Genomic DNA, 24,794 nt, shown 5'->3' on the forward strand with positions numbered 1-24,794 from the left:
TGTGTTAGGTTGGAGGAGGAGGGTGCTCGACGTGCAGAGGCACAGCGGGCTCTGAGGGAGGCCATGTCTCAAGTATCGGAGCTGAAGGAAGAGGTAGAGAATGAACGAGGGATGAGAGAGAGGGCTGAGAAGCAGAGGAGAGATCTTGGTGAGGAGTTAGAGGCTCTGAGGACAGAACTGGAGGACACATTGGACACCACTGCTGCCCAGCAAGAGCTCAGGTGTGTGTGTGTGTGTGTGTGTGTGTGTGTGTGTATACACATATGCATGTACGTGTGTGTGCACTAATGTGAGAGTTGTGTGTGTGCGCGTTTTGGACAGACATAGTAACAGAATCCAGTTATTTCACTTTGTTGCATTTTGTATAGCAAAAATAATTTCCAAAAATAATTAAAGGTTGGATTTTTCTCATTTTCTTCAGTGTGAGATGAAGCGACTTCACCAAAAGGTGGATTTTTCTAGCCCTTTTAACTAATCTTTACAAGGGGTGCCAATAATTGTGGTGGGCACTCATCTCATCTCATTATCTCTAGCCGCTTTATCCTTCTACAGGGTCGCAGGCAAGCTGGAGCCTATCCCAGCTGACTACGGGCGAAAGGCGGGGTACACCCTGGACAAGTCGCCAGGTCATCACAGGGCTGACACATAGACACAGACAACCATTCACACTCACATTCACACCTACGGTCAATTTAGAGTCACCAGTTAACCTAACCTGCATGTCTTTGGACTGTGGGGGAAACCGGAGCACCCGGAGGAAACCCACGCGGACACGGGGAGAACATGCAAACTCCACACAGGAAGGCCCTCGCCGGCCCCGGGGCTCGAACCCAGGACCTTCTTGCTGTGAGGCGACAGCGCTAACCACTACACCACCGTGGTGGAGGGCACTGTAAAAATAAATATAATTATGAATAAAAAATTGGAACATCTCAATTATGCAAACATGTTCACAGATTCTTCATTCATTGTGTTTATTTAAATTTAAGACCAATTCATGAATTCGCCATTTTATTTACATTTTTTTAATTAATTAATTAATTAATTAATTAATTAATTAATTATACATTAATGATAGTTTTTGCCACTGTACCTTATCCAGCCATTGGAAGCAGCTAATTACACTTGCAAGAAAAGACTATAAATTATTTTCATGACCTTAAAAAAAACACAAAAATAAAGCATAAGATAAATCCAAGAAATTTAAGAAATATAAAAAATAAGGCAACCTGTAACCTTGCACAAAGTGGTATAATTACAGTGGGGCAAAAAAGTATTTAGTCAGTCACCAATTGTGCAAGTTCTCCCACTTAAAAAGATGAGAGAGGCCTGTAATTTTCATCATAGGTACACTTCAACTATGAGAGACAAAATGAGAAAAAAAAATCCAGAAAATCACACTGTCTGATTTTTAAAGAATTTATTTGCAAATTATGGTGGGAAATAAGTATTTGGTCAATAACAAAAGCTCATCTCAATACTTTGTTATATACCCTTTGTTGGCAATGACAGAGGTCAAACGTTTTCTGTAAGTCTTCACAAGGTTTTCACACACTGTTGCTGGTATTTTGGCCCATTCCTCCATGCAGATCTCCTCTAGAGCAGTGATGTTTTGGGGCTGTCGCTGGGCAACACAGACTTTCAACTCCCTCCAAAGATTTTCTATGGGGTTGAGATCTGGAGACTGGCTAGGCCACTCCAGGACCTTGAAATGCTTCTTACGAAGCCACTCCTTCGTTGCCTGGGCGGTGTGTTTGAGATCATTGTCATGCTGAAAGACCCAGCCACGTTTCATCTTCAATGCCCTTGCTGATGGAAGGAGGTTTTCACTCAAAATCTCACGATACATGGCCCCATTCATTCTTTCCTTTACACGGATCAGTCGTCCTGGTCTCTTTGCAGAAAAACAGCCCCAAAGCATGATGTTTCCACCCCCATGCTTCACAGTAGGTATGGTGTTCTTTGGATGCAACTCAGCATTCTTTCTCCTCCAAACACGACAAGTTGAGTTTTTACCAAAAAGTTCTATTTTGGTTTCATCTGACCATATGACATTCTCCCAATCCTCTTCTGGATCATCCAAATGCTCTCTAGCAAACTTCAGATGGTCCTGGACATGTACTGGCTTAAGCAGGGGGACACGTCTGGCACTGCAGGATTTGAGTCCCTGGTGGCGTAGTGTGTTACTGATGGTAGCCTTTGTTACTTTGGTCCCAGCTCTCTGCAGGTCATTCACTAGGTCCCCCCGTGTGGTTCTGGGATTTTTGCTCACCGTTCTTGTGATCATTTTGACCCCACGGGGTGAGATCTTGCGTGGAGCCCCAGATCGAGGGAGATCATCAGTGGTCTTGTATGTCTTCCATTTTCTAATAATTACTCCCACAGTTGATTTCTTCACACCAAGCTGCTTACCTATTGCAGATTCAGTCTTCCCAGCCTGGTGCAGGTCTACAATTTTGTTTCTGGTGTCCTTTGACAGCTCTTTGGTCTTGGCCATAGTGGAGTTTGGAGTGTGACTGTTTGAGGTTGTGGACAGGTGTCTTTTATACTGATAACGAGTTCAAACAGGTGCCATTAATACAGGTAACGAGTGGAGGACAGAGGAGCCTCTTAAAGAAAAAGTTACAGGTCTGTGAGAGCCAGAAATCTTGCTTGTTTGTAGGTGACCAAATACTTATTTTTCTGAGGAATTTACCAATTAATTTATTAAAAATCCTACAATGTGATTTCCTGGATTCTTTCCCCCCATTCTGTCTCTCATAGTTGAAGTGTACCTATGATGAAAATTACAGGCCTCTCTCATCTTTTTAAGTAGGAGAACTTGCACAATTGGTGGCTGACTAAATACTTTTTTGCCCCACTGTATGTAAAAAATGTTGGGTTAAAAAAAGGCATCTGTAGATACCATGCAATAAGATAAGCTCATCTAATTTTCTTTAAAAATGAACTTGCACTGGTAGATTTTAAATGTAAAATATAGAAAATAGAGCCACATAAAGTGTACCTATTTCCTTGTTTTGTGTGTGTAGGTCTCGGCGTGAGGCAGAGTTGGGGGAACTCCAGAGACTGGTTGAAGAGGACACACGGCGTCATGAAGCCCAGCTCTCAGAGATGCGAGTCAAACACAGTGCGGCCATCGACTCCCTGCAGGAGCAGCTGGACAACGCCAAGCGTGTAAGTGTGTGCTTCTGAGTTCATAAACCTATACGTGCTGTCAGAGTGTTACGGTAGTTTCCTTTTATGCACATATGACTGTGTGTGCGTTGTGCTGTAACTGTGCTGTGTGTCATCAGTCGCGTCAGTCTCTGGAGAAGGCGAAGGCTGTATTAGAGGAGGAGCGTGGGAATCTGACAGCAGAGCTAAAGACACTGCAGGGGGGCAAGATGGAAAGCGAGAGAGCAAGGAAGAGAGCTGAGGGGCAGCTGCAAGAGCTCACAGCTCGCCTGGCCCAGGCTGAGAGAGAGAGGGAGGAGAGGGAGGACAGGCTCCACAAACTTCAGGTATAGAGAACGAGACAAGTTGGACAAGTGATGGAATCAGGAGCCTTGTATTAAGATATGTTTCTTTTGTGCATTGATAAAGGAGAACTGAAGGCAAATTTTTTATTATCAAAATTCTATTTATCTCATTTTATTAAATATAGGAATGCATTTTTGATAGCTATTTTGTCACTGCTATAGCAAGTTATGAGTGTTTGAAATATGCTATGTAATATATCAGTCCATATGTCAAAGCAATGGCCGTGAACGAGATTCGTTGAGACCTGTGCGAGACATCGTAGGACGGAAGTAAAACGTACAGCGGAAATCAAAGTGACCGACATCTGCCAACATTGTCAAAAGATGTGCGCGCCCTCCTTCAAATGCTGATGTAATGAAGCCGGAAGTTTTGTTTGTTTTGATAGCGATCAGGAAAGTTTGAAAAAAGTAGGCAGTAGTTGTCATTTAAACTCGTTTTTATGCAATATTTCATTTGGAAAACAGCTTTCAAAATGGCGGCACTGACACCTGGCTGACACTTCACGTTTCAAAGTCTCGCACAAGTCTTGTGAAGATCATGTGGATAAGTGACGCCTGCCATGGACCAAACAGACTAAATTCAACATGGCTAAAAAACGAATAGGCTGATAAGTATAATATTTAATTGCAATTATTTGCCAATACGAGTCACAATGTAAGGTTACTAAAACTGAAAACGTAATTGAATAACACGTTAATTAAGAAATAAAGCAAGTTTAAAAATGACTTCAGTTCTCGTTTAGTCTCAATAACAGATGGTTTAGATTCCATAAGAACATCTGGTTAGTGGACTATATTACAGTAATTTTACTAAGCATACTGTAGAGCATATTGTATTGGCTTAAATGTGAAGTTTGGGGATATTTTGTCAGTAACAATGTATATCTGTTCACCTCTCGAACAACTTTATTTTAGTTGGAGATAGATTCTCTTTCCAGCTCTCTGTCTGCATCTGACTCCAAATCCCACCGTTTGAGCAAAGAAGTCAGCAGTCTGGAGAGTCAGCTACATGATGCTCAGGTAAGTTATGTGTTCACATGTTCATGCTGGTTCTGTCTGAACTCTCCCTCTAAATATGGACAATGAGATGTTTGAGAGGACACTTCTAAAGAGTTCTGTGTGTTCCTGATATTAGCCAGTCTGTGAACTCTTTTTGTTTAAATGCTCTCCCTATCACAGAAACTGTTTTGTGATGACAATAGGCCTCTGCTAAATAAGGGAGTGTGTGTGTGTGTGTGTGTGTGTGGTGCTGTAGGAGCTGCTGCAGGATGAGACGCGTCAGAAGCTGGCACTTGGATCCCGTATGCGAGCTCTGGAGGACGAGAAAGCAGCTCTGACAGAGAGGGTGGAGGAGGAGGAAGTAAAAACCAGAGAGCTCACACGCCAGATCCAAAATTACACTCAACAGGTGCATATTTACACATGCATTGTCATACACATTCTCCTTACGTTCTTCATTGGTGATTGTTTGGTTTGTTGGATGTTTTCTAGTTGTTTCTAGAACCATCTAGAAAGTGTTTATACTGTATGTGTATACCTGCATTTTTTTTTTATCCTTTCCTTCTTGTGCTCAGCTTTCTGAGCTGAAAAGGCAGTCAGAAGACGTGAATGCAGCAGTGGAAGCAGGAGAGGAGAGCAGGAGAAAACTACAGAGGGAGTTGGAGAGCGCTGTGCAAAGAGAGCGAGCCAAAGAAGAGGAGAAGGAGCGAGTGGAGCGCCAGAAGGAGCGCCTGAGAGAGGAAATAGAAGACATGACCATTGCCTTGCAGAAAGAGAGACAGAACTGCACTGCTCTGGAGAAGAGGCAGAAGAAATTTGATCAGGTTAGAGTTGAATGGATTGATAGATGGATGGATAGATAGGCGATAGACAACCTTCCATTAATGATAGTCCTAACCATCATTCCCTGCTTTGCTGCACCTTTGACCTGTGACTTCTTTAGTGTCTAGCGGAGGAGAAGGCAGTGAGTGCACGACTGGCTGAAGAGCGAGACCGAGCAGAAGCTGAAAGCCGAGAGAAAGAGACTCGCTTCCTGGCTCTGTCTCGAGCTTTACAGGAAGCGTCAGAGCAGCGAGACGAGCTCGAGAGAACTAATAAGCAGCTTCGCCTCGACATGGAGCAGCTCGTCAATGCCCAGGATGATGTGGGAAAGAACGTATGGCTTACGCTCACAAATATAACATTCACAACTAGCATTATTAACAAAGGCTCAGTTTAGTTAAGTTCTTTATACCTCTATACCTCATTTTATAAATGAAAAAAGCTGTTGCTTCTTATTATCTGTCTCTCAGGTGCACGAACTGGAGCGTTCTCGGAATGCTCTAGAGGTGGAGGCACAGTCACTGAGAGAGCAGACACAGGAGCTAGAGGAGGAGCTGTCCGAGGCAGAGAACTCACGTCTTCGGCTAGAGGTCACACTGCAGGCACTACGAGCCCAGTTTGAGCGCGAGATCAGCTCGAAAGAAGAGAAAGGAGAGGAGAAGAGACGGGCCCTTAACAAGCAGGTATTCTCCTGTGAAAGAGACACTGTTGTGATGCAGTACTAGCCAGAGACCAACATAATCACAGACTTAAACATCCAGTTATGGCACAATCATGTATACATGGAGGGAAATGAGAATGACAATGGCTCAGAGGAGTTCATCATCTGTTCTCAGTTGGAAGGTCTGCTAAAGGTTTGATATGAATTTGGTCAGGAGCAGGCAGATATATGCATTCGAGTGGCATTACCCAAAAAGGGTTATTTTTATCTTCCTCAAGATGAGACACTGACTGAACACTTTCTAGGCACGTGTGTTTTAATGCAGCTCCACCCTGCACACATGAAAGATTGGTTTTGTTATCCCCCGCTGGCCGAAAGGCCCAAAGGGGGATTATGTCGTGGTGATTTCCGTCCGTCCATCCTGGGAAAGGTGCTCACTTTCTGAAACCAACTCCTCTCACAATTTTTGAAGGAATTTCACAAAACTTGGCAGGATTCTTTGTTATATGTCGGTAATACGCATATTGTAATTGCGTTCAATTCAGTCGCATTTTAACAGAGTTACAGCCCTTGATTGACAAAATTTCTAATTTGACAATTTCATGAGTGTGTTTTCCTTCTGAAATCAACTCCTCTCACAGTTTTTGGAGGAATTTCACCAAACTTGGCAAAAGGCATTGTTATATGTCTGTAGCATATTGTTATTTTGCTCAATGCGGTCGCGTTTTACCAGAGTTGTGACCGTTGATTAATTAACATAACATAATAATTAACATTGATTAATTAACATAAATGTATGCCACTTTTCACAATTTCGTGAAGGTGTCCTTGCCTGGGCGGCACGGTGGTGTAGTGGTTAGCGCTGTCGCTTCACAGCAAGAAGGTCCGGGTTCGAGCCCCGTGGCCGGCAAGGGGCTTTCTATGCAGAGTTTGCATGTTCTCCCCGTGTCCACATGGGTTTCCTCCGGGTGCTCCGGTTTCCCCCACAGTCCAAAGACATGCAGGTTAGGTTAACTGGTGACTCTAAATTGACCGTAGGTGTGAATGTGAGTGTGAATGGTTGTCTGTGTCTATGTGTCAGCCCTGTGATGACCTGGCGACTTGTCCAGGGTGTACCCCGCCTTTCGCCCGTAGTCAGCTGGGATAGGCTCCAGCTTGCCTGCGACCCTGTAGAACAGGATAAAGCAGCTAGAGATAATGAGAATGAGGTGTCCTTGCCTTCTGAAATCAACTCCTCTCACAATTTTTGGACGAATTTCTCGAAGCTTGGCAAAAGGCCTTGTTATATGACAGTAATACGCATATTACGATTTAATTTTGTTTGTGAAAATTTTACCAGAGTTTTGACCCTTGATTAAATAACTTGTACTTTGACAATTTCATGAAGGTATACGTTCTTCTGAAATCAACTCGTCTCACAATCTGTGGAGGAATTTCACCAAACTTGGCAAAAGGCTTTGTTATATGACAGTTATACGCATATCGAAGTTTCGTTTAATTTGGGCAAATTTTACCAGAGTTATACCCTTAATTATTAACAATCTTGTACTTTGGCAATTTCATCAAGGTGCGCTTGCTTTCTGAAATCAACTTCCCTCACAATTTTTATCCCCCGCTAGCCGAAAGGCCTGAAGGGGGATTATGTCATGACGATGTCCATCTGTCCGTCCCGGGAAAGGTGCTCACCTTCTGAAATCAAGTCCTTTCACAATTTTTGGAGGAATTTCACAAACTTGACAGAATTCTTTGTTATATGTTGGTAATACGTGTATTGCAATTTTGTTCAATTCAGTCACATTTTACCAGAGTTATGGCATAGTTGCCAGCGGGAGATATTGTGCTGTCACAGTACTCTTGTTTCTGGTGCTGAAGCACTGGCATCTCAGAAATGGTGATGCCCTTCTGGGTAGACAGTTAAACCTATGAGTTCATGAGATTAACAAGCTGCTTTTGTATTTCTGAAATGACATACTGTGATGTGAAGGTGAACCTTGAACTGTCACACAGTTTGATCATGTTATACGTTCAGTACCTCCACCCAGAGATGTATGTGGTGGATCCAATTTGGAAGAAATGATTACTATTATTATCTGAAAAATTTCTGTCATTCGGTCCGTCTCTCTGTAGGTGCGTGAGTTAGAAACTCTGTTAGAAGAAGAGAAGAGTCAGAGAGCTCAGGCACTGTCCATCAAGAAGCAGATGGAGGCAGAGCTCCAAGAGGCTGAGGCTCAGGTGGAGGCAGCCACTCGGGGCAGAGAGGAGGCTCTCAGGCAGATAAAACGACTCCAGGTAATACAGAACTTTGTTAATTCTGTCTATGTGTTGCATTTTTAGATTGATATTTGCAGTTAAGCACTTATAAATGTACCTGGAAGAGAACATGGTCCCAGATCACATTAAAAAGGAAAATTTGCCAAAATGTTCTGATCGAGACTACTATAGTTCTGTAAGCAGGCTGTTTGTGGTCATGACATGTTCTGTTTGTGTGCTTAGACTCAGATGAAGGAAGTGTTACGGGAGTTGGATGAGACCAAGATCGCTCGAGATGAAATTATTGTCCAATCAAAAGACAGTGAGAAGCGCCTGCAGACTCTAGAGGCAGAGCTGCTGCAGCTGACAGAGGTGCATTATACATCTTCGTTGTTTGTGTGTTTAAATATGAACTTGAGCCACATGAATGAAGGTAAACGGCACTTTCTTTAATCATGAACATGTGGTGTGTTCTTTGTCTCTCAGGAGCTGTCTGTGTCTGAGAGGTTGAGGAGACAGGCTCAGCAGGAGAGAGACGAGCTGTCTGAAGAGATTCTCAACACCGCCAGTGGAAAGTAAGTACCAGGTCATGTAGGCGTAATAGGTGATGTTAGTTTCTGGATATATTAAATATTGCTTTTCCTTGCTTTTTCACAGGACAGCTCTGTGTGAGGAAAAGAGACGTCTGGAGATGAGGATCGGCCAGCTGGAGGAAGATTTGGAGGAGGAGCAGAGCAATGCTGAGCTCATGACTGAGAGGCACAGGAAAACCACGCTGCAGGTACACACTTTTAAAATCCGAATTTCGTCACTGATCGGGATGCCACATTTAAGCCTTTATAAATTCTAATGAACAGTAAGATTGACCATAAAAAATTAAGCATGCATAGCAATAACCTTTGCTGATATACACTCATTGGCCACTTTAATAGGAACTTGTTCTTGATTCTAAGTTTCCTGTTCTTGGCTGGCAGGAGTGGAACCCAGTGTGGTCTTCTGCTGTTGCATGCGGAGATACTTTTCTGCTCACCACGGTTGTAAAGAGTTGCTCTGAGTTACTATATCTTTCCTGGCAGCTCAAACCAATCTGGCAATTTTCCTCTGACCTCCCCAGCAAACACAAAAACGTTTATATAACGTTGTATAAACGTTTGGCTAACGTTTCGGAAACGTTACAAAATAACATTTATAAAACGAAAATTTGTGGACAATTTTTTCGTTTTATAAACGTTTGAAAAAACGTTATATAAACGTTTGAAAAACATTCTGGAAACCATCATACAACATTCTGGAAACGTTTCAGAAACGTTTTTTTAAAACATTGTATAAACGTTTCTTAAAACCATTTAAAAACAATAGTAAAACGTTTCTTTAATGTTTTAGAAACGTTATTAGAAACATGTTAATACCTGTTAAACTTATAATATAACAACACATTTTTGTTATTGCACTTAAGTTTATTTCATTCCTCTTTGCAAGTTCAACAAAACCGATTTGAGAGCAGAGTTTTTTTACATAGACAATATTCACATTTACATATAAAGCCCTCATGAACAGCAAAAAATGATAAAGATACTAGTATTAAAAATTTATCTAAATTTATTAAAGAAGCCTTGCTACTAAGAACCAAAACATTAAAGTTAACGTAATCATAGCAAATGTGCAAAATCAGTTAAAAGTTGAAATAAAAAAGCAAATTAAATCAAATAAGTTGTTTGGCCTTCAAGCGAAGCCTTCGATGAAGGAGATTTTCTAAGATAACTTCTAAGTGGACCCGGCCTTCTCGATCTTGTCCCAACAGCAACACGCTCAAAATGGCGCTACTTCCAGTCCCTGCGCCTGCGCAAAGACGTAGGTTGCGCAGGCGCAGGGAACCAGCGAACAAAATGCCAGGGCCAAAAGGGCGTGTATTTTAGCAAATATAAAACGACGAATGGTCGTCTATCCAAATTATTCAAACCATACTTGATAATTACGAGACTAGAGCCACACATTTAATGATTTATCTACCTATCTAGATCTACATCTAAAAAATATTTAGCTAGATCGAAGGGTTTTTTTTCAACGTTTATTAAACGTTTATACAACCACTTATTTTCCATAAAATTATTCCCATGTTTTTTGATACTTTTTAAAAACGTCATCATGTAGTGTTTATAATCACACAATTAATTGTAGAAATTTTAATATTATCTGTTTTAGCCAGAAGTCTCCGAATATGTATAACGTTTTATAAACGTTTCATAAACGTTGTGAATGAAACGTTTTAAAGAGAACGTTTATAAAACGTCAATAAAACATTACTCATTTACTGATTATTTTGCTAATTGTAATACAATCATTATGACATCTTAATATCTAAAAATACCAAGAGATGATAAAAAAATGTGCCACGGGTCAGCAAATATGACTTTATTAAATTTTCACCAACGTTTCATAAACGTTTAATAAAACCTAACCTTAATGCAACCCAAATGAAACGTTTTATAAACGTTTTGTGTTTGCTGGGTCTCTTATCAACAAGGCATTTCCACCCACAGAACTGTCATTTACTCAGTGTTTTTTGTTTCTCACACCATTCTGTGTAAACTCTAGAGACTGTTGTGTGTGAAAACCCCAGGAGATCAGCAGTTTCTGAAATACTCAAACCAGTCCATCTGACACCAACACCCATGCCACAGTGAAAGTCACACTTTGAGATCACAGTTTTTCCCATTCTGATGTTTGAAGTTAACATGAACAGAAGCTCTTGATTTGTGTCTGCATGATTTTATGCATTGCGCTGCTGTCAAAGGCTCGGCTGATTAGATAATTGCATCAAACAGCAGGTGTATGGGTATACCTAATAAAGTGACCGGTGAGTGTGTATGTCAATTTATCAAACTTAAATAAACCACTTATAACATACATCAGCAAGTAATGCACCCTGGACACATCTTCAGTGATGTTACCTGGGGTCTTCGAGTGTTTCAGGTCTTTCAAACATCATACACTTTCACCCAGGCAACCCAGCCAGGGGTGATCAAGCCCCAGCTTGTGTCCAGGTAGCGCTACCCTGCCCACGGATCTCCTCTTTTGATCCACAGCCACCTTGAGGCAACTTCAGCTGCCTCAGTGGCTTCCTTTATGGCCCTTTGCCTCCTTGCCCCTGTGATGCCCGGCATGTTATAAACCCTACAGAGGGACTGGCCTGCAAACCCTCTACATCCAACCTCAATGGGTTCACATCTTGTCCCCCACCCATTACGACAGCACTCCTCCACTAGTTGAGCATACTTAGCTCTCTTCCTCTCATTAGCTTCCTCAATGCGCTCCTCCCACGGGACAGTGAGCTCCAAGAGGACCACCTGTTTGATGGTTTCTGAGGTGAGGACTAGATCTGGTCTTAGCGTTGTTGTGGCTACCTTTTCCGGGAACTTAAGTTGCCTTCCCAAGTCAGCTCTCAACTCCCAGTCTTGAGCTGTTGCCAGCAAACCAGAATACTTGGTCCTGGCCACAGCTAGTGGTTTCTCCCCGGCTCTCACAAAAGCGATGGTCTGCTTTGCAGGGCGGAGGCGCTTGCACTGGTTGATTCCGTTGCAGATGGTATTCGCAATCGCCCTTAGCACTTGGTCATGGCGCCAGCGGTAGCATCCCTTGCCCAAAGCTCTTGGGCAGCTGCTAAGGATGTGCTCCAGTGTCCCCCTTTTCTGGCACAGGGTGCAGGCTGGTGACTCTACCTTCCCCCAACTGAACAGGTTTGATGGGCTTGGTAACACATCATAGACAGCCTGGATTAGGAACCGAATGCGCTGGGGCTCTGCTCTCCACAGCTCATTCCAGGAGACTTTACGATCTAGTGCATGCTCCCATCGAGTCCAGGCTCCCTGCTGCCGCATCCCCACCACCTTGCTGGCTCGTTCCTCTTCGATGAATGCCCGCACCTCTTCCTGAACCAGTGTTCTCCTGTCCTCTCCCTTTACCTGGTCGAAGTGAGGTGTTACATTGCTGCCGAGGCCTTCTCTACCTCGAGCCACTGTCCCGACCAGTGTCCTGTATCGTAGCCGTGATTCAGCCACCTCCACAGCATCCGCAGCTCTCCACTTCCGCCCCGTCCTAACTTCAATGCCTGCCTGAGAGACCTTTGGGTCCTTTGACTCTCGGTACTGCAACACCTCCCTTGTACAGCTCACTTTAAACTCTTCCAACAGGCTGCTAGTTGGGAGTTTCAGCATGTTGTTATGGCCATACAGGGCCATAACAACACAAACACATACAAAACAGCATAAATCTAAAAATAATCCACTTATATAAACCAGAACTTTTACCATAACATTACAACATAGATCCAACCCCATCCTACTCCCAACAACCCCCCCCCAGGGTTACCTCTGACTATTACAAAGTACTGATACTGGAAATTCCTTCCAAAAATGCTGACAGAACACATTGCCGTATCAATGATAACACTTTTTTTTTTTATTTGTTCATGTGGATCATCCACTATACAGTACAAGTCCCTGTCTACATTTTTCCAAGAGAAACAATAACATTAGAATAGTCGCCAGAACTACTGTTAGAGCAGTGCTATTACCTGTCAGACTTGAGAATTAAACTGTGTTATAAACAACTTTAATTTATATTTGGAATCCTGATTGACAGAACTGCCAGAGATCAAATCCTGATAATGCCAACATGTAATCTCCAGAATGTTCTCAAGCACATCTAAAAATTTCATAGTAAAATCTGTAGTAAGTAGACATTAAAAGTCAAACATTACAGGTTTCAGATGTCATTGTTTCCTCATCTGTTTTTCTCTGTATCAGGTGGAGACTCTGACAGTGCAACTGGCGGGAGAGAGGACGCTGGTGCAGAAGAGTGAGGGGGCACGAGAGAGTCTTGAGAGGCAGAATAAGGAGTTGAAGACCAGACTGACGGAGCTGGAAGGAGCTGTGCGGGGCAAACACCGTCTCAGTGTTGCTGCTCTGGAGTCGAAAATTGAAAACATGGAGGAACAGCTGGAACAGGAAAGACAGTGCGTATCATATGGCTCATGTAAAGGATGAGTGAGTTTCCATGGAACTTCACTTGATAAAGCTAATAAAGGTTATCTGAAACCCTTGAAAATGTGCTCATGATGCAGTTGTCTCTGGTAGTATTGTGTGGAGAAATAATTAGTTCATTATTAGCTGATTTATAGTAGTTTTATTCATGCCATCTTAAGCCACAGTTCTCATACTTATCTTCTTTGAAATGCTAAAGATGCTGCAAGAGAGCTTAGACAATTTACACTCATGAAAACTAAATAAGACTAAATACAGGAGGTGATCCTGTATAGAACACACAGGTGCTGAAGTTGAGTGCATTTTGTCTGTCAGGGAGCGCGCGATGGCAAACAAGCTGGTGCGGAAAACGGAGAAGAAGCTAAAGGAAGTGGTTATGCAGGTAGAGGATGAGAGGAGACATGCAGACCAGTACAGAGAGCAGGTATGCTCCCATAATTCATTCACTGAGTTTTTACATAGTTTACAAGCTAATACAAGTATCATATTTATCCCTTAAATCCCTTAAAACCCCCAGGACCCATCAATTGGACCAAACTCAATTCTGTTACTCTCCAAACTGCATACATTTCCTATTAGTTAATTAGTAATGAATTACAGTAGTTGGTAATATTTCACTTATTAGCGGAGCTCCTGCCCACGCAAGTGTATAGAGTGTGGATACATAAAGAAACCCATCAAGTTGTTTTCTAATGGTTTCGGTCCTGTGCTATAAAAGAAAATTCGACAACCCAGAAACAGATGGGAGCTCTGCTTTTAGGCAGTGCCTAAAGCTATATATTATATTGAACACCTGAAATAATATAGAGATTTAGGCACTGCCTAAAAGCGGAGCTCCCATCTGTTTCTGGGTTGTAGAATTTTCTTATATCATAGCCAGCCTCTTTTGTTTTATTTCTTCACTGGCTATAACACTGGTCACTAGGTGGTGCGTATGACTGGTAATTACTAACACTGGTCACGAGGCGGTGTGTATGACTGGTAATTACTAACACTGGTCACGAGGCGGTGTGTATGACTGGTAATTACTAACACTGGTCACGAGGCGGTGTGTATGACTGGTAATTACTAACACTGGTCACGAGGCGGTGTGTATGACTGGTAATTACTAACACTGGTCACGAGGCAGTGTGTATGACTGGTAATTACTAACACTGGCCATGAGGCAGTGTGTATGAATGGTAATTACTAACATTGGCCACCAGGCAGTGTGTGTGTGACTGGTAATTACTAACACTAGCCACTAGGCAGTGTGTATGACTGGTAATTACTAACATTGGCCACTAGGTGTTGTCTATGCCTGGTAATTACTAACACTGGCCACTAGGCGGTGTTTAGGACTGGCAAATACTAACACTGGCCACTAGGTGGTGTGTCTCGTCTCATCTTATTATCTCTAGCCGCTTTATCCTGTTCTACAGGGTCGCAGGCAAGCTGGAGCCTATCCCAGCTGACTACGGGCGAAAGGCGGGGTACACCCTGGACAAGTCGCCAGGTCATCACAGGGCTGACACATAGACACAGACAACCATTCACACTCACATTCACAACCACGGTCAATTTAGAGTCACCAGTTAACCTAACCTGCATGTCTTTGGACTGTGGGGGAAACCGGAGCACCCGGAGGAAACCCACGCGGAACATGGGGAGAACATGCAAACTCCGCACAGAAAGGCCCTCGCTGGCCACGGGGCTCAAACCCGGACCTTCTTGCTGTGAGGCGACAGCGCTAACCACTACACCACCGTGCCGCCCTGGTGGTATTTAGGACTGGTAATTACTAACACTGGCCACTAGGCGGTGTGTATGACTGGCAGTTACTAACACTGCCACTAGGCAGTGTTTAGGACTGGTAATTACTAATACCGGCCACTAGGCGGTGTTTAGGACTGGCAATTACTAACACTGGCCACTAGGCGGTGTTTAGGACTGGCAATTACTAACACTGGCCACTAGGTGGTGTGTAGGACTGACAATTACTAACACTGGCCACTAGGCGGTGTTTAGGACTGGCAATTACTATGGTTCCTCCATGGTATGTATGACTGGTAATTACAACCACCGGCCACTAGGTGCTGTGTATGACTGGCAATTACTAACACTGGCCACTAGGTGGTGTTTAGGACTGGTAATTACTAATACTGGCCACTAGGCGGTGTTTAGGACTGGCAATTACTGTGGTTCCTCCGTGGTATGTATGACTGGTAATTACAAACACCGGCCACTAGGCGGTGTGTATGACTGTGTATGACAGGTAATTACTAACACTGGCCACTAGGTGGTGTTTAGGACTGGTAATTACTAACACTGGCCACTAGGCAGTGTCACATCACATCACATTATCTCTAGCCGCTTTATCCTTCACTAGGCAGTGTGTCTGACCTTATAGTCATTCCCAGGCATACACACCGCTTAGTGGCCAGTGTTAGTAATTACCAGTCATACACACCGCCTAGTGGCCAGTGTTAGTAATTACCAGTCATACACACCGCCTAGTGGCCAATGTTAGTAATTACCATTCATACACCGCCTAGTGGCCAGTGTTAGTAAATGCCAGTCATACACACCGCCTAGTGGCCAGTGTTAGTAGTGGCCAGTCATACACACCGCCTAGTGGCCAGTGTTAGTAATTACCAGTCATACACACCGCCTAGTGGCCAGTGTTAGTAATTACCAGTCATACACACCGCCTAGTGGCCAATGTTAGTAATTACCATTCATACACCGCCTAGTGGCCAGTGTTAGTAATTACCAGTCATACACACCGCCTAGTGGCCAGTGTTAGTAATTACCAGTCATACACACCGCCTAGTGGCCAATGTTAGTAATTACCATTCATACACCGCCTAGTGGCCAGTGTTAGTAATTGCCAGTCATACACACCGCCTAGTGGCCAGTGTTAGTAATTACCAGTCATACACACCGCCTAGTGGCCAGTGTTAGTAATTACCAGTCATACACACCGCCTAGTGGCCAGTGCTAGTAATTACCAATCATATACACCGCCTAGTGGCCAGTGTTAGTAATTTTTTTTTTAAAGATTTTTTTTTGGGCTTTTTTCACCTTTATTGCATAGGACAGTGTAGAGACAGGAAATGAGCTGGAGAGACAGGGAGGGATCAGGAAATGACCTCGGGTCGGAATCGAACCCGGGTCCCCGGATTTATGGTATGGCGCCTTAGCCGACTGAGCCACGACACCCCTGCCAGTGTTAAGGCCTCTGCATGCTCTTGCGACAAGGCTTTCGCAGATAGCTTTTCGCAGACAGTTGTAATTTATTGTTGAATGGGGGAATAGGCGTGCGTGATGTTATTCACTGGCACAACGCAAGGGGGCGCGAAATCGCTAGGAGTAGTTAGTGGGTGTGGTTAGTGGAGTGTTTATCCTCCGGTTACTTATAATGACTAGAACTGGAGTCATATAGATGTACGTACTTCCTCACTTCCTCGATCAACCGCTCTTCGTGCTGCTCCATCTTCGCTCGTGTTTTTAAAAATGACGGTCGTGAAAAAAAAAAAAACCAGGAAAGTAGGGAAGCGGAAGTGCGTGTACAGCGGGTAGAGTGGACCAATCAGAGCCCTCTTGTCTGCGACGCTGTCTGCGAGGCTTCTGCCGTGGTCACAATTTTTGGGAGGTGCGCGCAGAGCGTCTGCGAAGGTGAGGGGGCTACGCAGACACTGTCTGCGACACCGTCTGCGAGGACTGGGTTGTCAGCATAAATTGGCCTTTAGTAATCGCCAGGCCTACACACATACATGGGTGGTGTAGTGGTTAGCGCTGTTGCCTCACAGCAAGAAGGTCTGGGTTCGAGCCCCGTGGCCGGCGAGGGCCTTTCTGTGTGGAGTTTGCATGTTCTCCCCGTGTCCGCGTGGGTTTCCTCTGGGTGCTCCAGTTTCCCCCACAGTCCAAAGACATGCAGGTTAGGTTAACTGGTGACTCTAAATTGACCGTAGGTGTGAATGTGAGTGTGAATGGTTGTCTGTGTCTGTGTCAGCCCTGTGATGACCTGGCGACTTGTCCAGGGTGTACCCCGCCTTTCGCCCGTAGTCAGCTGGGATAGGCTCCAGCTTGCCTGCAACCCTGTAGAAGGATAAAGCGGCTAGAGATAATGAGATGAGATGAGACACACATACATATTACTAACACTGGCCACTAGGCGGTGTGTCCATCCATCCGTTATCCATAGCTGCTTATCCTGTCCTAGAGGGTCACAGGCAAGCTGGAGCCTATCCCAGCTGACTATGTTGTGAGAGGCAGGGTACACCCTGGACAAGTCACCAGGTCATCACAGGGCTGACACATAGAGACACACAACCATTCACATTCACAATTTAGAGCCACCAATTAACCTAACCTGCATGTCTTTGGACTGTGGGGGAAACCAGAGCACCTGGAGAAAACCTATGCGGAGAACATGCAAACTCCACACAGAAAGGCCCTCGTCAGCTACTGGGCTCGAACCCAGGACCTTCTTGCTGTGAGGCAACAGTGCTAGCCACTACACCACCGTGCTAGGCGGTGTGTATGACCGGTAATTACTAACACTGTTATGGTGGCAGGCACGCACAGGAAACCATCAGAACTCTATGGGTTTCTTTATGTATCCACACTCTATGCCTATGGGGCTCCGTTCTGCTATTATGTTTTGTTTAAATATGGATTTTACAGTTTAGGCACTGCAAAAATCTGCGATGTGCTATACCCAAAACCAAAACATTTTTGGTCGTTTCTTAACTTAAATACAAAAAATTCTAGGCCTGTATTTCAGTTTGTGTTGGTCTTGTGCGCAGCTGGACAAGTCAATGGGACGTCTGCGGCAGCTGAAGAGGCAGCTGGAGGAGGTGGAGGAGGAGAATTCGCGCACAAACGCACAGCGCAGAAAACTGCAGCGAGAGCTCGAGGAAATGGGAGACAGCATGCAGAGCATGACACGAGAACTCAACGCCCTACGATCCCAGCTCAGGTAACACCGGCACAGTAGCCCTGTGCTGCAGAGAGTGATGGGAATGTGAAAGTGTTGCTTTGTGATGCTGCTCTATTCTGTGTCAATGCTGTATTAAAACGTAATGCTTTTTTTTTTTTTACTTATGTGTTAGTTATTTTTTGTGTTTCACTTCAGTCTGTGTTTATATTTGCATATGCATGTATATACCCTTTTGTTCATGTCTAACATATTTGCATTTGTGTGTGTCCTTTTGTGTATATGTGTATTTGACTCCTACACCCACTCAGCAGCACAGAACAACCCAAAGGCACCAAGTAGGTTTTTATTGTGTGTGTCTGTATGGACATGTGCCTGTTTAGAGTCTGTGTGCTTTTTATCACTACCTTTCCTTGAAAATGATCCTTTGCTCACAACATTGATTGCATTTTGTTCACACTAAAAATCCAGTCATTTCAGCTGGAATCTGATTTTTCAAATATTGCAGGAAATCTGGAATTTCAGTTACCTGGACTTAGATTTTTAATTAGTTGATCATCTACCTTTTTAATTTTTTAATTTTTATTTATTTTTAATTTTTTTACACATGCACAAGTGTGAAAACTTTAAGGGGGGAAGTTTGTCTCTGTTGAGTTTTGGATGGCTATTTTTACTTTAGTTATTATTTTTATTATAGTGTATTAAATTACCTAGAGTGAGGTCTTGGCTTTGTTCATTAGTGGCATTGATTGAAATCTGTTTACTGAGTGGCTCATGTAGACTCAGTCTCCCTTTATTGGACAACTGAAGTGCTTGTAAACACTGATTTCCTGCAGTAATCACATGTAATTTTCTTTCTAGATTGTAGAGATTATGGATTATCTAAAATCGTTAACCAGTATCCATTCTCATTTTGCATATCCGTTCTCTCCTTGATATCTCTCTCTCTCTCTCTCTCTCTCTCTCTCTCTCTCTCAGACGTGCTCCACTCCCTCTGTCTGTACGTGGAGGTCGGAGAGCTCTGGTAGATGACCTCTCTCAGGAGAACTCGGACTCTGAAGATCCTCCTGCCTCACCTACGCCATCTAGTGGCCTTCCAGGAACTCCTGTGCCCTCCGATAGTGGCCTGGGTCCACCTCCCCCATACAGCCTCACAGATGCAAGCGACCAGAGGGGAGAATGATGGGGAGTGATAGGTGAATGATAGAAGGAATAGACAAACAGACTAATCTATAAACTGACAGCGCACACTGTATTGACTATACCTCTGCAGCTAAGGTGGAAGTTACTATATCGAAGATGCACATGAGCGTTCACAGAGGAAATAATATTAGTCCTACTGAAATCAGTCATATGCTGACATTGAACAAGTGGAAATCCTGCTACTTTTCCTAACATTCTAAGGGAAAAAAATAGCATTAAAGTATATCAGAGAAGCCACATATCAGTGCAATGTATATCAGGCATAATGTGGCAACATAACCTCATGATTCAGAGGTCTCAGATGAGTTTATTGTGAGATAAGATAGCTGCACAAACCCTATGTGCTTTTTCAGTCAACCATAAGCCATGTATTTAAGGGCAATCTACATGTTTATGATGGCAATCTCAGAGAAGAAAAAAAAAAACAGACATTCTTCAAATGCAGAACCATGATAAGACAAACTCTCATTGGCTATGCTTGCATGAATGATTAATCTTCAGTATTATTTTCAGGCTTTCTCTCTCTCACTTGAGCTGAAATTGATTTTCGGGATTTGGAATTGAAATTTTTAATAAAACAGTATTTGTCTTTGATATCATTTGGTATCAACTTCAAATTGTTATAATAGACAAATTAGTCTTTTTTTTAATCAAATGTGATTTGGTAAGGATGATTTTATTCATGTGAGTCAGACATTTTCATATCAACAAGATAGTGAAAGAGAGAAAATGATTTACTGTGAAATATTTACAAGTATGAACCAGGCATGCGAGCTTTGACATTTTTGGTATAAACACAGGAACAGTAAGATGATAATGCAAATTTATAATCCAAAAACAGAATCATGTAGGACAAAAATTAAAACATTTGAACGCAGTAAATAAGATGACATTTATGAATTCACTTTGATAAAATTCATGAATATTAGAAGTAGAAGTAATAATTCAGTGGTAGTTCTCATTGGCTCAAATGGTCCTGGAAATGTGAAAGACTTTTCCAAATGTTGTATAAAAAACACAAGATTAATTTTAAAAACTGTTTTCCAAAAGTACAATATGAAATCATGCTAGATCATCATGGGTAATATTCAACACTTCTGGGTAGCAAGGGTGGGGCTTTTTTTTTTTTTTAAGTATTTATTTATTTTTTATTTTTTGTCAAATTTCATATTACATCCTGGTCCTGAGTATCTTAAACACTGACCTTGCGTTTTGTTTTATTTTGTTTTTGAGATGGTCAGTTCTGAAGCGAGTTCCTGTGTTATGTAGACTGTGAGCAGTTAAATGAGGTTTTTTTAAGTACTTCTTACATCATATCACTCCCAGTTTTAGTCTGCTTAACTGTAATATTTGTCAGTCTATCTATTCTCATTATTATATTTATTTATGTTCTGAATGTTATGTTGCTTATACTTTGCAGTGTAATATTAAATGCAGACAGAGATCCTGAGGGAGAACACTGTGTACAATTACGTGCATTTTAAAAAACAAATATACTAAATTTAGAGTGGTAGCAAAGAAAAGATGTTGTCATTGCAGATTAAAAAAAAAAAAACTTGAACAAGTGGTCATCCTGTGCATTATGCCATTTTACAAAATGGGTTTGTCAGTATGAAATTTCTTTTCATAACAAGTTGTGTAAAACATTTATGGAAAAGAGCTTTATGTTTTACCAAATTGATGGCATAGGGGTGAAAAAAGGGATATTAACATAAGTAGTTAGATAGATAGGTAGAACGTATATGTAATTTAAAGTGAAGCTCAGTGGCAGTTTCAAAACCCAGGACCTAGTTATTTCCTAGAGTTTCATCCTCATTTTTTCCCCTGCACCAAGGATGAGGAATTGCACGTTAGATCACATTTTTATGAAGTCTCTTGTAGCTGTTTGATGAAAGTGAGGGTCTAAACGTTTTTAGTCCAAGATCTTAATGTGAGAAAAGATGGTACCTACGTGACAGAGCCTTATAAGTTGTTTTTCCTGATTATTTTTATGTGCTTTAATGTCACAGTACAGTTAGTAACTTTAACTATGAAGTGCATTAAACCACACAGAAGACTCTGCTGAAAGTCTTCTTTAAGAGGTCTGTTGAACAAAGACAAGACCTTTCCTTTAGTGTAATGTCTATTATATTCACCTCAAATACAAAGCTGCTCTTGTAATTTTATTTCCAAATTTCATTTTAGACACTTCTGACCAATTCTTTCCTTTTGCGAATGTCAGCTAATCAGAATAAAAATGTTATGACACTGTTACAGTTTTACAAGTGTTAGTTGTTTAATGTATTTAAATGAAATTCATATTTGTTCACAAAAATGGTTTTAGGTTTAGGACCAAACAATCCACTGGAATCTTGTACCTTTAATTTATTAGACATACTATGTTGTGAAAATTAAGATGTGTAAGGTTGGCCTGTTTGCCCGCCTGCTCTGTGTTGTTTGCTAAAGCTGTTTCTTTGTGCAATAACAGTAATTTAGATGCACTGGTGCTGTAAAGGCTGGTGAACTACAGGTACAACATGTTTACCGGCACTACATATTGTTCAGGACCCACACTGGCAATCATGTTTCGCTGACACTGTTCATGATATATTCTCATCAGTATTATGGGAGAATATTTTGACTGATAAATCTACCCTCATAATAAATGTTGGCATAATTTAGCCATGTCGTTTTGTCCCAGTTGATTTATAGTCACTTTATCATTTTAAACTCAAAGGATGTATAGACAGGCTTTCAGGTTTTGCTTATTATAATTAGAAAAATGAAATTACATTCTTGAAAAGTACTTTAAAGATGCTCTTGGCCTTCATATGTAAGTGGACCTTAATATTTATTCTACATGTAACATTGAGCCTACATGTAGCATTCTCCTGGATTTGATATGGAAAACTGTAATGTTAAAAAACAAACATTTTGACCCTTCAGAAACTCCTCAATTAAAATGTAACTTTTTAAATTTAAACTTTATTTGTTTTCGATTATTATTATTATTATCGTTGTTGTTGTCAAGAAAAAATAACACTCTAGGCTACAACTTACAAAAGAGCATCTAATAGTGGATAAAGGAACAGCAAAATATCGTTTGGACTTCTCTATGGTGGAGATGGTACAGTCTCAGACATCTTGTTTTGTGCCTCTGTGGAACTTTTGAACTATTATTTATTTGTTTTTTGTTTTGTTTTGTTTGGCTATATGAATAAAATCTCAACTGGGGTGAATTTTAATGTACTGTGTGTTATTGGTTTTGACATATGTGGATCATTCTACCATTTTAAATATGGTAGAACATATTCATCTCATCTCATTATCTCTAGCCGCTTTATCCTGTTCTACAGGGTCGCAGGCAAGCTGGAGCCTATCCCAGCTGACTACGGGTGAAAGGCGGGGTACACCCTGGACAAGTCGCCAGGTCATCACAGGGCTGACACATAGACACAGACAACCATTCACACTCACATTCACACCTACGGTCAATTTAGAGTCACCAGTTAACCTAACCTGCATGTCTTTGAACTGTGGGGGAAACCGGAGCACCCGGAGGAAACCCACACGGACACGGGGAGAACATACAAACTCCGCACAGAAAGGCCCTCGCCGGCCACGGGGCTCGAACCCGGACCTTCTTGCTGTGAGGCGACAGCGCTAACCACTACGCCACCATGCCGCCCACAGCAATAGTTATGATACAAAATAAAAAGAATGTATTTATGATTCACTATATGACCAGAAGTTTGTTGACACCTGGCTGCTACAACTGGCCATTACCAATGCAATTTCCCTGAACTAAAAGGTCAAGCCCAAATCTGTTCCCACATGTGCATAAAGCAAGGTCCATAAAGGAATGGTTGGCAAAGGGTGAAGTGTCGAGTGGCCTGGCTCTGACCTCTACCCCACTGAACACCTTTGAGATGAACCGGAACTGCACACCAAGCCTCCTCATCTGACATCAATGCCCAACCTCATTAATGCTCCTGTGTCTGAATGGGCAAATCCTCACAGCTACACTCCAAAATCAAGTAGAAAGCCTTCCCAGAAGAGAGGAGGTGATTATACCAGCAAAGTGGGAATAAATCTGCTATGGAATTGTTCAAAAAGCACATATGGATGTGATTCAGGCGTCCACAAAGTTTTGGCCATATACAGTGGTGCTTGAAAGTTTGTGAACCCTTTAGAATTTTCTATATTTCTGCATAAATATGACCTAAAACATCATCAGATTTTCACACAAGTCCTAAAAGTAGATAAAGAGAACCCGGTTAAACAAACGAGACAAAAATATTATACTTGGTCATTTATTTATTGAGGAAAATGATCCAATATTACATATCTGTGAGTGGCAAAAGTATGTGAACCTCTAGGATTAGCAGTCAATTTGAAGGTGAAATTAGAGTCAGGTGTTTTCAATCAATGGGATTTTCACACAAGTCCTAAAAGTAGATAAAGAGAACCCAGTTAAACAAATGAGACAAAAATATTATCCTTAGTCATTTATTTATTCAGTATCTGGTATGACCCCCTTGTGCAGCAATAACTGCAACTAAACGTTTCCGGTAACTGTTGATCAGTCCTGCACACCGGCTTGGAGGAATTTTAGCCCATTCCTCCATACAGAACAGCTTCAACTCTGGGATGTTGCTGGGTTTCCTCACATGAACTGCTCACTTCAGGTCCTTCCACAACATTTCAATTGGATTAAGGTCAGGACTTTGACTTGGCCATTCCAAAACATTAACTTTATTCTTCTTTAACCATTCTTTGGTAGAATGACTTGTGTGCTTAGGGTCATTGTCTTGCTGCATGACCCACCTTCTCTTGAGATTCAGTTCATGGACAGATGTCCTGACATTTTCCTTTAGAATTTGCTGCTATAATTCAGAATTCATTGTTCCATCAATGATGGCAAGCCGTCCTGGCCCAGATGCAGCAAAACAGGCCCAAACCATGATACTACCACCACCATGTTTCACAGATGGGATAAGGTTCTTATGCTGGAATCCAGTGTTTTCCTTTCTCCAAACATAATGCTTCTCATTTAAACCAAAAAGTTATATTTTGGTCTTATCCATCCACAAAACATTTTTTCCAATAGCCTTCTGGCTTGTCCATGTGATCTTTAGCAAACTGCAGACAAACAGCAATGTTGGTTTTGGAGAGCAGTGGCTTTCTCCTTGCAACCCTGCCATGCACACCATTGTTGTTCAGTGTTCTCCTGATGGTGGACTCATGAACATTAACATTAGTCAATGTGAGAGAGGCCTTCAGTTGCTTAGAAGTTACCCTGGGGTCCTTTGTGACCTCGCCTACTATTACATGCCTTGCTCTTGGAGTGATCTTTGTTGGTCAATCACTCCTGGGGAGGGTAATAATGGTCTTGAATT

The 24,794-nt window shown here is 42.2% G+C and overlaps 1 protein-coding gene across 6 annotated transcripts in view; it reads left to right on the plus strand.

Moving 5' to 3' along the window:
- myh14 (myosin, heavy chain 14, non-muscle) overlaps positions 1–22,625 on the plus strand; it is a 72,711-nt gene extending 50,086 nt beyond the window's left edge. For 4 of the 6 annotated variants that reach the window (XM_060921953.1, XM_060921956.1, XM_060921955.1 and 1 more), the window contains 17 exons: positions 9–221; positions 3,030–3,174; positions 3,294–3,500; positions 4,434–4,538; positions 4,774–4,926; positions 5,093–5,341; positions 5,461–5,673; positions 5,810–6,022; positions 8,128–8,289; positions 8,494–8,622; positions 8,737–8,825; positions 8,908–9,031; positions 13,056–13,264; positions 13,608–13,716; positions 18,083–18,255; positions 18,525–18,551; positions 19,192–22,625. In XM_060921953.1, coding sequence (XP_060777936.1) covers positions 9–221; positions 3,030–3,174; positions 3,294–3,500; positions 4,434–4,538; positions 4,774–4,926; positions 5,093–5,341; positions 5,461–5,673; positions 5,810–6,022; positions 8,128–8,289; positions 8,494–8,622; positions 8,737–8,825; positions 8,908–9,031; positions 13,056–13,264; positions 13,608–13,716; positions 18,083–18,255; positions 18,525–18,551; positions 19,192–19,396 — 2,725 coding nt within the window. In that variant the 3' untranslated portion in view covers positions 19,397–22,625. Of the gene's footprint in view, positions 1–8; positions 222–3,029; positions 3,175–3,293; positions 3,501–4,433; positions 4,539–4,773; positions 4,927–5,092; positions 5,342–5,460; positions 5,674–5,809; positions 6,023–8,127; positions 8,290–8,493; positions 8,623–8,736; positions 8,826–8,907; positions 9,032–13,055; positions 13,265–13,607; positions 13,717–18,082; positions 18,260–18,524; positions 18,552–19,191 lie in introns of those variants that run through there. The other 2 variants (XM_060921954.1, XM_060921958.1) reach the window with 2 other exon arrangements.
- The last annotated feature ends 2,169 nt before the right edge of the window (positions 22,626–24,794 follow it).

Source organism: Neoarius graeffei, chromosome 5, assembly GCF_027579695.1.
Source record: "Neoarius graeffei isolate fNeoGra1 chromosome 5, fNeoGra1.pri, whole genome shotgun sequence".
NCBI lineage: Eukaryota > Metazoa > Chordata > Actinopteri > Siluriformes > Ariidae > Neoarius > Neoarius graeffei.